Source organism: Nematolebias whitei, chromosome 16 (genome assembly GCF_014905685.2).
Source record: "Nematolebias whitei isolate Nwh7 chromosome 16, NemWhi1, whole genome shotgun sequence".
Classification (NCBI taxonomy): Eukaryota; Metazoa; Chordata; class Actinopteri; order Cyprinodontiformes; family Rivulidae; genus Nematolebias; species Nematolebias whitei.
Window position 1 is genome coordinate 9,188,141 of NC_056513.1, and position 11,445 is coordinate 9,199,585.

General features: G+C 43.3%; 1 protein-coding gene across 1 annotated transcript in view; it reads left to right on the forward strand.

Moving 5' to 3' along the window:
* LOC119423062 (ras and Rab interactor 2) overlaps positions 1-10,375 on the forward strand; it is a 22,115-nt gene extending 11,740 nt beyond the window's left edge. The window contains exons 5-9 of the mRNA XM_037690471.1: positions 5,963-6,045; positions 6,138-6,363; positions 6,454-6,585; positions 9,606-9,769; positions 10,046-10,375. Of these exons, the coding sequence (XP_037546399.1) occupies positions 5,963-6,045; positions 6,138-6,363; positions 6,454-6,585; positions 9,606-9,769; positions 10,046-10,375 (935 nt within the window). The remainder of the gene's footprint in view (positions 1-5,962; positions 6,046-6,137; positions 6,364-6,453; positions 6,586-9,605; positions 9,770-10,045) is intronic.
* Positions 10,376-11,445: the final 1,070 nt, after the last annotated feature.

Consider the following 11,445-nt stretch of genomic DNA (forward strand, 5'->3'; position numbering starts at 1 on the left):
CACCCAAGTACTTGTAGCTGGAGACCACTTCCACCGCAGATCCTCTTACGTTCAGGGGGGTGTAGGTGTTTTTGTTCCTTCTGAAGTCCACAATCATCTCCTTTGTCTTCTTCACATTGATGTGAAGGTTGTTCTGTTTGCACCAGCTCTCCAGGTGTTCCACCTCTTGCCTGTAGCTGGACTCATCATTGTTTGTGATGCATCCCACCACCGCTGTATCATCTGCAAACTTTCAGACATTAAAACAATCCTTCAGCTGTTTTATCAGCTCAAACATCAGATTCAGACTTTGGACTCGGTGGACGAGAAAAACATATAAAACTGTTGAAAAACAAATAATGTATTTTTTTTTTACAGAGGCAGAAGAGGTAAAGCAGAATTATTATCTCAGCACAAAGCAGCTTCTTTCAGTCTGACATGGGAACGGCTCCTTCTTACGAGACTTTTGCGTGTCATTTATAAATGTTTCATTTCAGTTTGTCGTTGTCGACCCAAGCGGACTCGCTTCTCGTGCATATGTACGAGTGCGTTCGCTCTCATCCCTTGTTCATTGTCATCAATAACAGCTGAGCCTTGTTCCCACTCAGAGAGTGGTCCGTTCTGGTGCCGACAGGCCGAGGAGGACCTGAAGCTTCAAACGCCGAGCCGAGAGTCCTGCTGAAGAAAACTGACGAACGGAACGTGATGTTTTTCTTTTCAGAGGAAAAACTGACGACTGCGTCACTAAAAAAGGCGAGACAGAAGTCAGAGCCTCAAATTATTCATAAAAATATAATACAATGCCAGAGTGGAAAGACATCAGCAATGACTGTAAGAAAGCAACTGCTGCTGGCCTTCAGTCTGAGAAGAGCCAACGATCATCTGGAGTCCGTTGTTCTAGAGAGAAACATTATCCACGAGCAAAACATTTAAGACAGCTGACAGTCTTCCCAGAAGTGGCAACAGATTCACCCTGAAGGTCAGACAGTGCAGTGGGCTCCATCTCAGACTTTACAGGCCAGAAGATCGAAGGTCAGAGGTCACGACTGGACAAAATCTTCATCCCATTTGACCAGAAATACACGACGTTCAGCCACAGGGAACATGCTGCTGACGCCAGGCAGACATTTAGTTCTGCTGCTTTGTTTATTGTTGTTGTTTTCCAAATAAAATAAAATAAAAATATGAATACTTGTTAAAAACAGGAAGTCTGGCTGCAGGAAACCATCAGGAGGAAGTTGTAGTTTCCTGTGTTGCTTTTTAAGGCTATTATTTGGGAAGGATAAAATATGTATAAGTAGTTTATGAAGAAGAGAGGTTGAGATCTGAACCACAAGACTTCTGGACCAGAACCAGACCAGAGGACAAATGTTTACCCAGAATGCACTGCAGCAAACAGCTCCTCTCAGCTGTCAGCATGGTGGTAGAGGCTGATGATTTGGGCTTCTGTCAGTCTCTGAGTGGATCAAGAACTCCTCTAGAGACCAAAGGGTTCTCATCTGTCCAACCGGACCAAACTGGGTCCAACAGGACCATGATCCCAAACACAGCAGCTGATCTACAACAGAACCAAGGAGTCCAGAACCTCAGCCTGACTGAAATGCTGTGATGGACCTTCAGAGGGAACTGAAACAATACTGGAAAGAAGAGTGGACCAAAGTCCTCCAGAACCACGAGAGAGAGAGAGACTGAAACAGAAAACCACTGAGGGTTCTGCTGCTCGTTTAATGTTTATTTTACAGCACAATTCAGTTCAGTTTATTTATAAAGCACCAAGTCACAACAGAAGTCATCTCAGGACACTGAACAGAAACATTCATATATAAAAATAATAATTTAACATTATTTATTTGAGGACCAGACTGCTTTGAATTTAACTTCATCACAGAACTCTCATCCTGAGCAAGCATGAAGGAGACAGTGGAAAGGAAAAACTCCCTCATGAGGAAGAAACCTTAAACAGAACCAGACTCAGGACAAGCGGCCATCTGCTTCAACCAGCTGGGTTAGGATTTATCAAAAAGGAAAGTCTTAATCCCAGTCTTCAAACTGGACAATGTGTCAGCCTCATGGACAGAAACTGGAAGTTGGTTCCACAAGAGAGGAGCCTGATAACTGAAAGATCTTCCTCCCATTCTGCTTTTGGAAACTCTAGGAACCAAAAGTAAACCTGCAGTCTGAGAGTGAAGTGTTCTGTTAGAAAAATATGGAACAATAAGATCTGTAATATAAGATGGAGCTAGGTTGTTGAGAGCTTTGTAGGTTAGAAGTAAGATTTTGAATTAAATTCTGGATTTGACAGGGAGCCAATGGAGAGAAGCTAAAACTGGAGAGATATGATCTCTCCCACTAACTCCAGTTAAGACTCTGGTAGCAGCATTTTAGATCAACTGAAGAGGTTTTAAAGACGTATTTGGACACCCAGATAATAAACCATTGCAATAGTCCAGTCTAGACGGGACAAATGCATGGACCAGTTTTTCTGCGTCATTTTTAGATATTTCTAATTTTAGTGATATTACGCAGGTGGAAGAAAGTGGTTCTAGTAACGTTTTTAATGCGGGGGATAAAAGACATGTCCTGATCAAAAATAACACCAAGATTTTTAACATTAGAGCTGGAGGACAGATTAATGCCATCCAAGGAGGGAGAAAGACTGAAAAAATGATTCCTAAGATGCTCAGGTCCAAAAACTAAAATCTCCGTCTTGTTTTGGTTTAAATGCAGAAAATTTAGGGTCATCCAGGTTTTTATGTCTTTAAGACATGCTTGTAGTCTAAGTAACTGATTGGATTCATTGGGTTTCTTGAACAAATATAACTGTATCATAATGAAAATTTATCCCATGCTGTTTAATAACTTTATCTAATGCAAGCATATGGTAAAGAGTATTGGTCCAAGCACTGAACCCTGAGGAACTCCATGACTAACTTTGGTGTATGAAGAAGATTCATTATTTGCATTTAGCTGAAACCTAAAATCCGGTTTTAGAGCGAACCTGAACGACATAGATCAGGAGGAACGCTTCTTCATGGGACTGGACTTTAGGAAATCAGTTTCCTTTAGTTGTTCTTCAGTGTTGATATGAAGCTTTTCTGAGTCCTCCACCCCCAAACTTTATTATTTTATCACAGTTAAAGGAAGTCTTTGAGCAGCTTGGAGCTTAGATAAAACACAACTGCTGCTGAGGAAATCAGGAAGTCCAATTCCTGAAAGCGTCTTTGCAGCGGATTGCTCCGGTCTCCGTAAACACCCCAGACTTCCTGCCGTTGCAGCTAAAGGAACAGCCGAGGCCTTTCCTGAACCGCAGCTCCTGTACAGACGTGAGGATTGTCGTAGGTGGAAAAGATTCATCCCGAGCTTCGTTCCTTTCCTCTGACTCACCTTAAAGGAACATTCCCCCGGTGTGCTCACGCACGCTCGCTTGTTTACCGTATTTTCTATGTGCATCTCATTGCGTTAACACGGTATAAACTGTGCCTGGAGGGTTGTGCAGCATGAAGGGTTCCTCAGTCTTCAGAGCTGAACAATGGAGGTGGGCAGGATGTAACGTGAGGCCTGAGCTCATGTACAGATGGAGGATTTTATATTTCTGGCATGGTGTCAGATCAAAGCTCACACTACTCTGTTTTTATTTAAACCGTCAAAATAAAATCGAAGAACAGAAGTTTAACTGTCAAACTCAGGATCTGTCAACATTTAGCTGTCGAGGAATAAAATGCATATAAACTGTTTTAAAGTTGAAAGTATGTTGGTGCAAATTAGAAGTTGACACGTTTGTCTGACTCACAAAAGAAGTTTGACCACATTTTAATGAGGTTTTACGCTCAAAATTTAAAATAAACTCCCGTATTTATGTAAATAACTGTCTGCGATTCAAGCTGGTTTTATTGTGTGAATGTTTATGAAGCATTCACTCTATTGTGATCCATTTTTCTTCCTACGTTGTTCTGCATCGTTCTCGTTCCACAATTTTTGTTCTATTTCAACAAAATCGTAAATCAAAACGTTCAGCTCATTCAGGACAATGTAGCTATGACTTTTAGCATTGATGCAGCTTTAGCTTTTTGAAATATTTAGCCTTTTCTGCCATTTTTTTCCTCATAGAAAATGAACCGAGCTCATTTTACATCCTTCAAATCTTTAGATCTGTTTTTAGCCTTTTACTGCTCCTTTCACATTTTATTCTGCTTCAGCTTCTTTCAGCTTCCACATTTAAACATTTCAGCTACTTTTAGCTAATTTCAGCTGCTTTGTGCTCTTTTCAGATTCTTTCTGCTAACTACAGCATTTTTGTGTTTCTTCTAACTTCTTTTTGCTAATTTCAGCTTGTTATGCTCCTTTCAGGTTATTTATGCAATTTTCTGTTTTTTTCCCCTGCTATTTCAGCTACTATTTAGCTTTTTTATTGCTAATTTTAGCTTTTTTGACTAATTCCACATTTTTTTGCACTCATTTCAACATTTTCAGCCTAATTCAGCAAAAATGTGCTCTCTCCACTTCCTACTGGTAATTTAGGTGTCATTCTGCAATTTTAGCTACTTTTCAGCTGTTTTGTTGTTGTTGTTGCTAATTTAAGATTTTTCAGATAGTTTCCACTTTTTGTGCTAATTTCTGCTTCTTTCAGCCTAACTAGGCAAACATGTTCTTTCTCCTTTCTTATGCTAATTTAAGTTTGTTCTACTTTTTTAGTTACCCTTTTTAGCATCTTTAGCTAATTTAAGCTGTTTTCAGATAAATTCAAGTTTTTTTTCTGGTAATTTTTGCCAATGTCAGTCTAATTAACTTCTTTATCCTAATTTCAGCTTGTTATGATCCTTTCAACTTTTTCTGCTATTTTTAGCTGTTTTATGCTAAATTCAGCTTTTTTGAGCTAATTCCACATTTTTAAGCTCATTTCAGCTCTTTCTACTTCCTTCTGGTAGTTTAAGCTTCTTTGTGCCTTTTCAGCTAGTTTTCAACTGTTTTGCTAACTTCAGCTGTATTTAACTAGTTTCCTATTTTTTGTGCTAATTTCTGCTAATTTTAAACCCAGATAAGCAAGCATGTGTTCTTTCTGCTCTCTTCTGCTAATTTAAGTTTGTTCTTCCGTTTCAGCTAAATTCTAGCTGTTTTTTTAGCAAGTTCTTCTGCAATAAGCATCCACACTGAATTTTCACAGAACATGCAATTTATCTAATTATTCTGTTAAAAAAAATCACCTGCGTCTCGTTGCACAGATTTCAAGTAAAACGTGGAAATTAAATCCAAGCGAGCAGCTCGGTCAGGTATAGCTGCGACGGTTGGTGGCGGCACATCCCGACACATAGCCGAAGTTTTCAGCAAACGGCGAGATCCGTGGCATTTTGGTGAAACCAGCCTCGTTCGTGCAGCAGAACCACGACTCTGAGTTTAAACGGATCGCAGACGGTTGGACTTGAAGCTTCGCTGCTGTTCTGAGATCTTTTACGGTTTTTGCGCGCTCGCAGGGTTTTCAACCGTCAACGTTTGTGACTGTCACAGGTTTCTGCTGCTCACGAGTTAAGAATATTGAAGACGTCGTGTTTAGTTTTTGTGCAGCAGATGTTTGTTTGAGACTTACTTTTCAGTCTGTTTGTCTGCGTCTCATTAACTTGGCAGTCAGGGAGTGACGAGTGCAGGTGTTTGGTAACCATGGTGACCATAACGAGCCTCAGAAGCTCTTGGCAGCAGCCGCATCGAAATGTTTCAAAGTTTGCTCAACTTGTCTGGGGACCTTTAAACATTTCAGGATTGTTGTTTGGGCGACGGCTTTGGTTTAGACAGTTTTATTTGTTGTTGGGGTTTTTTTTTTTACACCAAATTGATTGCAGAGATTTTAACACTCAGTTTTGTGTGTCAGCAGAATTGTGCAATGAGCTGTGACTTTTTTTTTTTTTTTACAGTAAAACGATTTGTATTTGTTTTCTGGAAGCAGCTGTGATGCCTTCAGGTGCTGGTTTTTAATGTGTGTGTTGGTCCACAGACCAGGTGCTGGAGAAAGCCATGCACAAGTGTGTCCTGAAGCCTCTGAAGAGCATCATCGAGGCCGTTCTGCACGACTTCCAGGTGAGTCACGAGCCACCGCCCTTTCCCTCGTCGCTGCAGCGGGGTGGGGACAGAGTGAATTATGGGTAATCTTTGGGTTTGTCCTGGTGCAGGTGAGCAGCGGAGCCTGGCAGCAGCTCAGGGAAAACCTGGCCTTGGCCAAGACCAAGAGACCTCAGGAGATGGGGGTTGACGGCGCCATGCCGCCGGACTCGGTGGCCATCGAGAAGATCCGGCAGAAGTTCCTCAACATGAGGAAGGTGTACTCGCCCGAGAAGAAGGTGTCGCTGCTGCTGCGAGTGTGTAAACTCATCTACACCATCATGCAGGACCACTCGGGTACAGAGACGTCTCTCATGTCTGAGTCCAATCCGCCCGTCCTGACCGGGCGACGGTCGCAGCTCTTGACGCTCCGTCTGCTTCTCGCAGGGCGGATGTACGGGGCGGACGACTTCCTGCCCATGCTGACGTACGTGGTGGCTCAGTGCGACACGCCGCAGCTCGACGCCGAGATCCAGTACATGATGGAGCTGCTGGACCCGTCTCTGCTCCAAGGAGAAGGTAGGTTCTGTCCACAGGGGGGCGGTGAATCACATTTAAACACGGCTCGTACAACATGCAGTTAAAAACACGAGTGAAATCAAACCAGGTGATAAAAAAAACAGTCAAATGCACAAGATCTGATCAAATGATACGATCAGTGAAACCTACAAAAATAAAAACCAGGTAAAATAAATAAAATTGACCCTTTACAAAGTGTTAAAACAGGTGGGTTTTAAGAGGAGTTTTAAAAATGGATGAGGAAGAGATGGAGGAGCAGCTCGGTCCACAGTTTAGGAGCTGCTGCAGCAAAATCTTGACACCCCCCCCCCCCCCCCGCTGAGGTAGTTCAGAGAGATAGGGTGGGGCAAAGCCATTTAAAGACTTTAAAACAAAAATAAAAGTATTTTAAAATGCAGGGCAGCCGGTGGAGTGAGGGTAAGATGGGACAGATGTGCTCATGTTGACATGTGACAGTTAAAATCGTTCCTGCAGCACGTTGGACCCTCTGCAGACGGGCCATGGAGGAGAGCCCCAGATGAAGTGTGTTACAGTACAATATTTTGGGACTACAAGGCGCACTTAAAGGAGGGAGTAGTTTTTTTTTTTTCCACCACTCTCACTTTGTCGCGTGCGTTCCTAATAAGTTATGAACAAATATGGCCGCCTTGTCATTTTGGGAGCCATGCATGAGCCGTGTCTCTCTCCTCTGCGGCTGACGCGATACATAAACTCCGACCGTCACCTCCTCCGTCCTCCGCTGCTGTTTTTATGTCCACGCGCTCTGGACGTCACTCACAGCGCGCGTGCAACAAAGAGTGAACTCAAGCGAGAGCGACACCTGCCCCCTCTTTCCTCTTTTGCGTTGACTAAATGTTTTAGTTTTATCGATGAGTTTGTCAAAGCACAATTTACAGAAGTAATGTAAAGGACTTGCGACCCGTCCAGGGTGTACCTCGCACAGTGATTGCTGGACATGGGCACCAGCGACCCCCGTGACCCAAAATGGAATAAACGAGTAAAGATAATGGATGGATGGATGTTTAATAAATGCTAGGACTTGATTCTTTGCTAACAAAATTAATTCACCTCCTCAGTTAAGCTGCTGTTTTTTGATTCTCTGGACGCTTGTCACTCACAGCACGCAGGCGACAAAGAGTAACTCAAAGCAAGAGGGTTACCTGCCCCCTCTTTCCTCTTCCCTCTTTCCTCTTTCGCGTTGACAATTTTTTTTGTTTGTTTTATCGATGAATGTGCTCATTGATCCGGACTTCCTCATTTCGATTATTAAAAAAATCAGCATAAATTGTTTTATTCGTTTTTGTTTTGTAGGTCAAAGTGTTTTATATAACACTCCTGAGTTAAAATGTTGCTGATCAATTTTAATTTATTATTATTTATTGATTAGATTTTATTTTTCAGTATCAAATGGTACAAAATGTTTACAGTTTAAAGAAGAATTGATTTTTTTTACAGGCAAATTGATACAGACTAAATAAAAACCAATGCTAATTCTTCCTTGTAAGTTGATCTATGTTCTTTTTTCCTTTAATGTAAATAAGGACACAGTGTTAGGTGGAGGTGTACTTATAACATTTTTATAGACACACTATTTACACTTGTCCCGGGGCGGGGGGCGTGTGGGGGAAGCGCAAAGTGTTTTCTTCTTCGGGGGGGGCATAAGAGAAAATAATGGAGAAGCACTGGCCTAACTCCAGTTAAGACTCTGGGAGCAGCATTTTGCATCAACTGAAGACTGGTGGGTCAACACCAGACGACGAACTACTATTGATCAGTGTGTTGTTCAGTCTGTTCACATTTCTTTAGCTGAATTTGAACAAAACACCAAATTTAAGCCGGTTTGGCAGAAAGTAGGATTACAGCTCCAACAAGGAGATGATCAGCTGATCCGTCAGGTATTTCACGTCTTAAGGGATTCAGATAGATTCATCTGCCGTCGTCTTTTAGGGTGTGCACACTTACGCAACCGGCTTATTCCATGTTTTATTTTGAATGTTGAACTGCACAGCGCACGAGCTGCAGGAAAGGAGAACAAAGTACGAGATGATTTATTGCGGTTCCGTTACTTTTACCTCTCGTGAACTTGCCGTTTTCACCTGAGGGCGGAGACTTTCTATGTTTACTGTAAAAGCAGCCGGTAGCTCGGGGAACATCGCGGAGAGGATTTGTCCTGAAGTGTCGATTCAGAAATGTGACGTCAGCGACGATTCCTCAGAAAAGACTTTGTGAAATCCGTGGTTTTCAGAAGAACTTGGATTGTTTCGGTTTCTTTGCTCGGACGTTTTATTGGTTTGATCATCTCCCACAAACTTTAGCAGACAAATTAATGAATATTATAAAAACTCCTGGTTTCCAGTTTCATTCATACAAAGAAGCTGATGGGCAAAGTAATTTAAATCAGCTCCAGCTGATGGTTTTTGCCGGATTATTCGTAAACTTTGACGTAGTGTCACATTTTATAAACATTTAAGCAGAAACAGGATGATATTTCTGCAGGAAGTTCCCCCAGTCTGCACAGGAAGTGCCGCAGAACTCCATGTAAATAACAGCGTAATGAAAAACTGACATTTTCTTTAAAACAGCAGCTTATTCTAATCAGAAATAAACTTTTTCCCCTAAACTGAGGCTTCTCAAAGAGCTATCTTCAACAGGTAAATAAAACCCCACTTCAAAATGTTCCAACTATCCCTTTAATTCTGTTCTAATGTTTCTGGGACGTCCTTAAATTAGATTAGATAAAGTTTATTGACCCCTTTGGAAGATTTCTGTAAATTCAGATGGTCTGAAGTCAACCCTGGTTTTATTTATTCAGTTTTCCACTTCCTGTTTCAGAGCCACGGACTCTGTCAAAATAAAAGCACAACAAGTTGGTTTCTGATTTTCAGGTCTCTCTTGTAAACGAGTCCTCGAGGCTCAATGGGATTAACCTGTCTACATAAAGGTTGAATGATGTCTTAAAATTACAACTTTAATTATTTAAACAAATTGAATTAATTGTAGTCTTTTTCTTGTTTCTCCAGGAGGTTACTACCTGACCAGCGCCTACGGAGCCATGGCGCTCATCAAGAACTTCCAGGAGGAGCAGGCGGCCCGGGTTCTGAGCTCCGAGGCCCGGAACACCCTGCACCAGTGGCACCGCCGGCGGACCACCCAGCGCTCGGTGCCGTCTGTGGACGACTTTCAGGTACCTCACCTGAGCTGAGCCCACCTTGAACATCCAGGCAGTGAGTTGGTACCAAATCCGGTCTGAACCGAAACATGCATGAAACCAGCTGCAGAACTTTACTAACATGGTCTGGAGCTGAGGACCAGTCTCTGGTGGACGGCGCCCCCCGGTGGACCAGCTGCATGTCTCGTTTAGATGAAACTGCATGGATTCTCTTTCTGCTTCAGCTCTGCTGCTCTCGTGCTGTGGGGAATTCATCCGGGCCTTTTTTTTTTTTTTGTCTTTGTTCTGCAGAACTTCCTGCGCGTCGCCCTGCAGGAGCTGGGCTCAGGCTGCACCGCCAAAACCCTGCAGGTGCACCCGTACACCACCACCGAGGAGGTCTGCTCCCTCTGCGCCTACAAGTTCAAGATCCCCGACCCGGAGAACTACGCCCTGTTCCTGGTCACCGACGACACGAGCCAGCAGCTCGCCCCGGACACGAACCCCCAACGGATCAAAGCCGAGCTGCACGGCCGGCCGCTCGCGCACGTCTTCCACTTTGTCTACAGGAAGGTGTCCAACCTGAACCTCTGCGTCCCGGCCGTCCTGCACAACGGAAACTGCCTCCCAGGCGAGCAGTGACCCAGAGCCGCGTCGCGGTGAAGTTGTATGTTTTTAACGATGGGTTTGAGGACGTCGGATTGTTTGGACAGAGTTTTGACTGAAAAAAGGACAAAGGCTGTCTTTGAGTTGTCCACTCATTCACTGCACAGTGTCCTGGTCACATGCTTCGATGTGACGACATCGGTCCAATTAGGCCCGGGCCGACATATCAGGCTAATCTAGGCTAATGCTAACAATAGTGGAACAATTTCAGAATAAAGTTCCCCAATGAAATTAATCACCTGCAGCTCATACAAGAAGCCCAGATGGTGTAGAGGTAGGTGATCTGGGACCAGTTCAACTTCCCCGCCATGTCGCTGTGGTGTCCTTGAGCAGGACACCCAATCCCTTATTGCTCCCTGGGCGCCCACATAGCTGCCCGCTGCTCCACCTGGGTGTACCTCAGGTGTGATGGGTTAAATCCAGAAAACTAATTTCAGCATAGAAACATACAATGATGACGACACACAGCACTTTCTTCTTCTTTCATAATCTCATCACCAGATTAGAATAATCTGTAGAAACCTCAGAGCTCAAAGGACGAGGCTGAAGGTCGTGACTTTCGGGCATTAAAACAGGATAAAGAACCGCTGCCGTCTTCTCTGGACCAAAGCTCACTTAAAATGGACCAGAACTGTTCTGCGGTCAGCCAGATCCAAATCTGAAGTTCTGTTTGGGAACCGCACAGTCCAAAAGTCTGCCTCTCTGATGGTATGGGGGTGCATTAGTGCCTCTGACATGGGCAGTTTTCCCATCTGGAAAGACTTCATGCAGAAAAATATAAATAGGTTTTAGAACAACGTCCAGCACAAATGTCCCATCAAGACACCATACTGTCCACTGTCCCCTGTCCCCTCTGTGGTCCACTTCAAAGTGTCCATGATGAGTGAGTGAACATTTCAAACGCAGCCAGAGAAAGTGAGATCTGTTTGCAGGTTCTGGTTCTCGACAGAGCTCAGAAGAATCAAATAATTTAATGTTTAACTGCTGTTTTCTTCGGACACAGGCCCAGATTGAAACTCTACGCTAAAACGTTTATTTAACGAGCA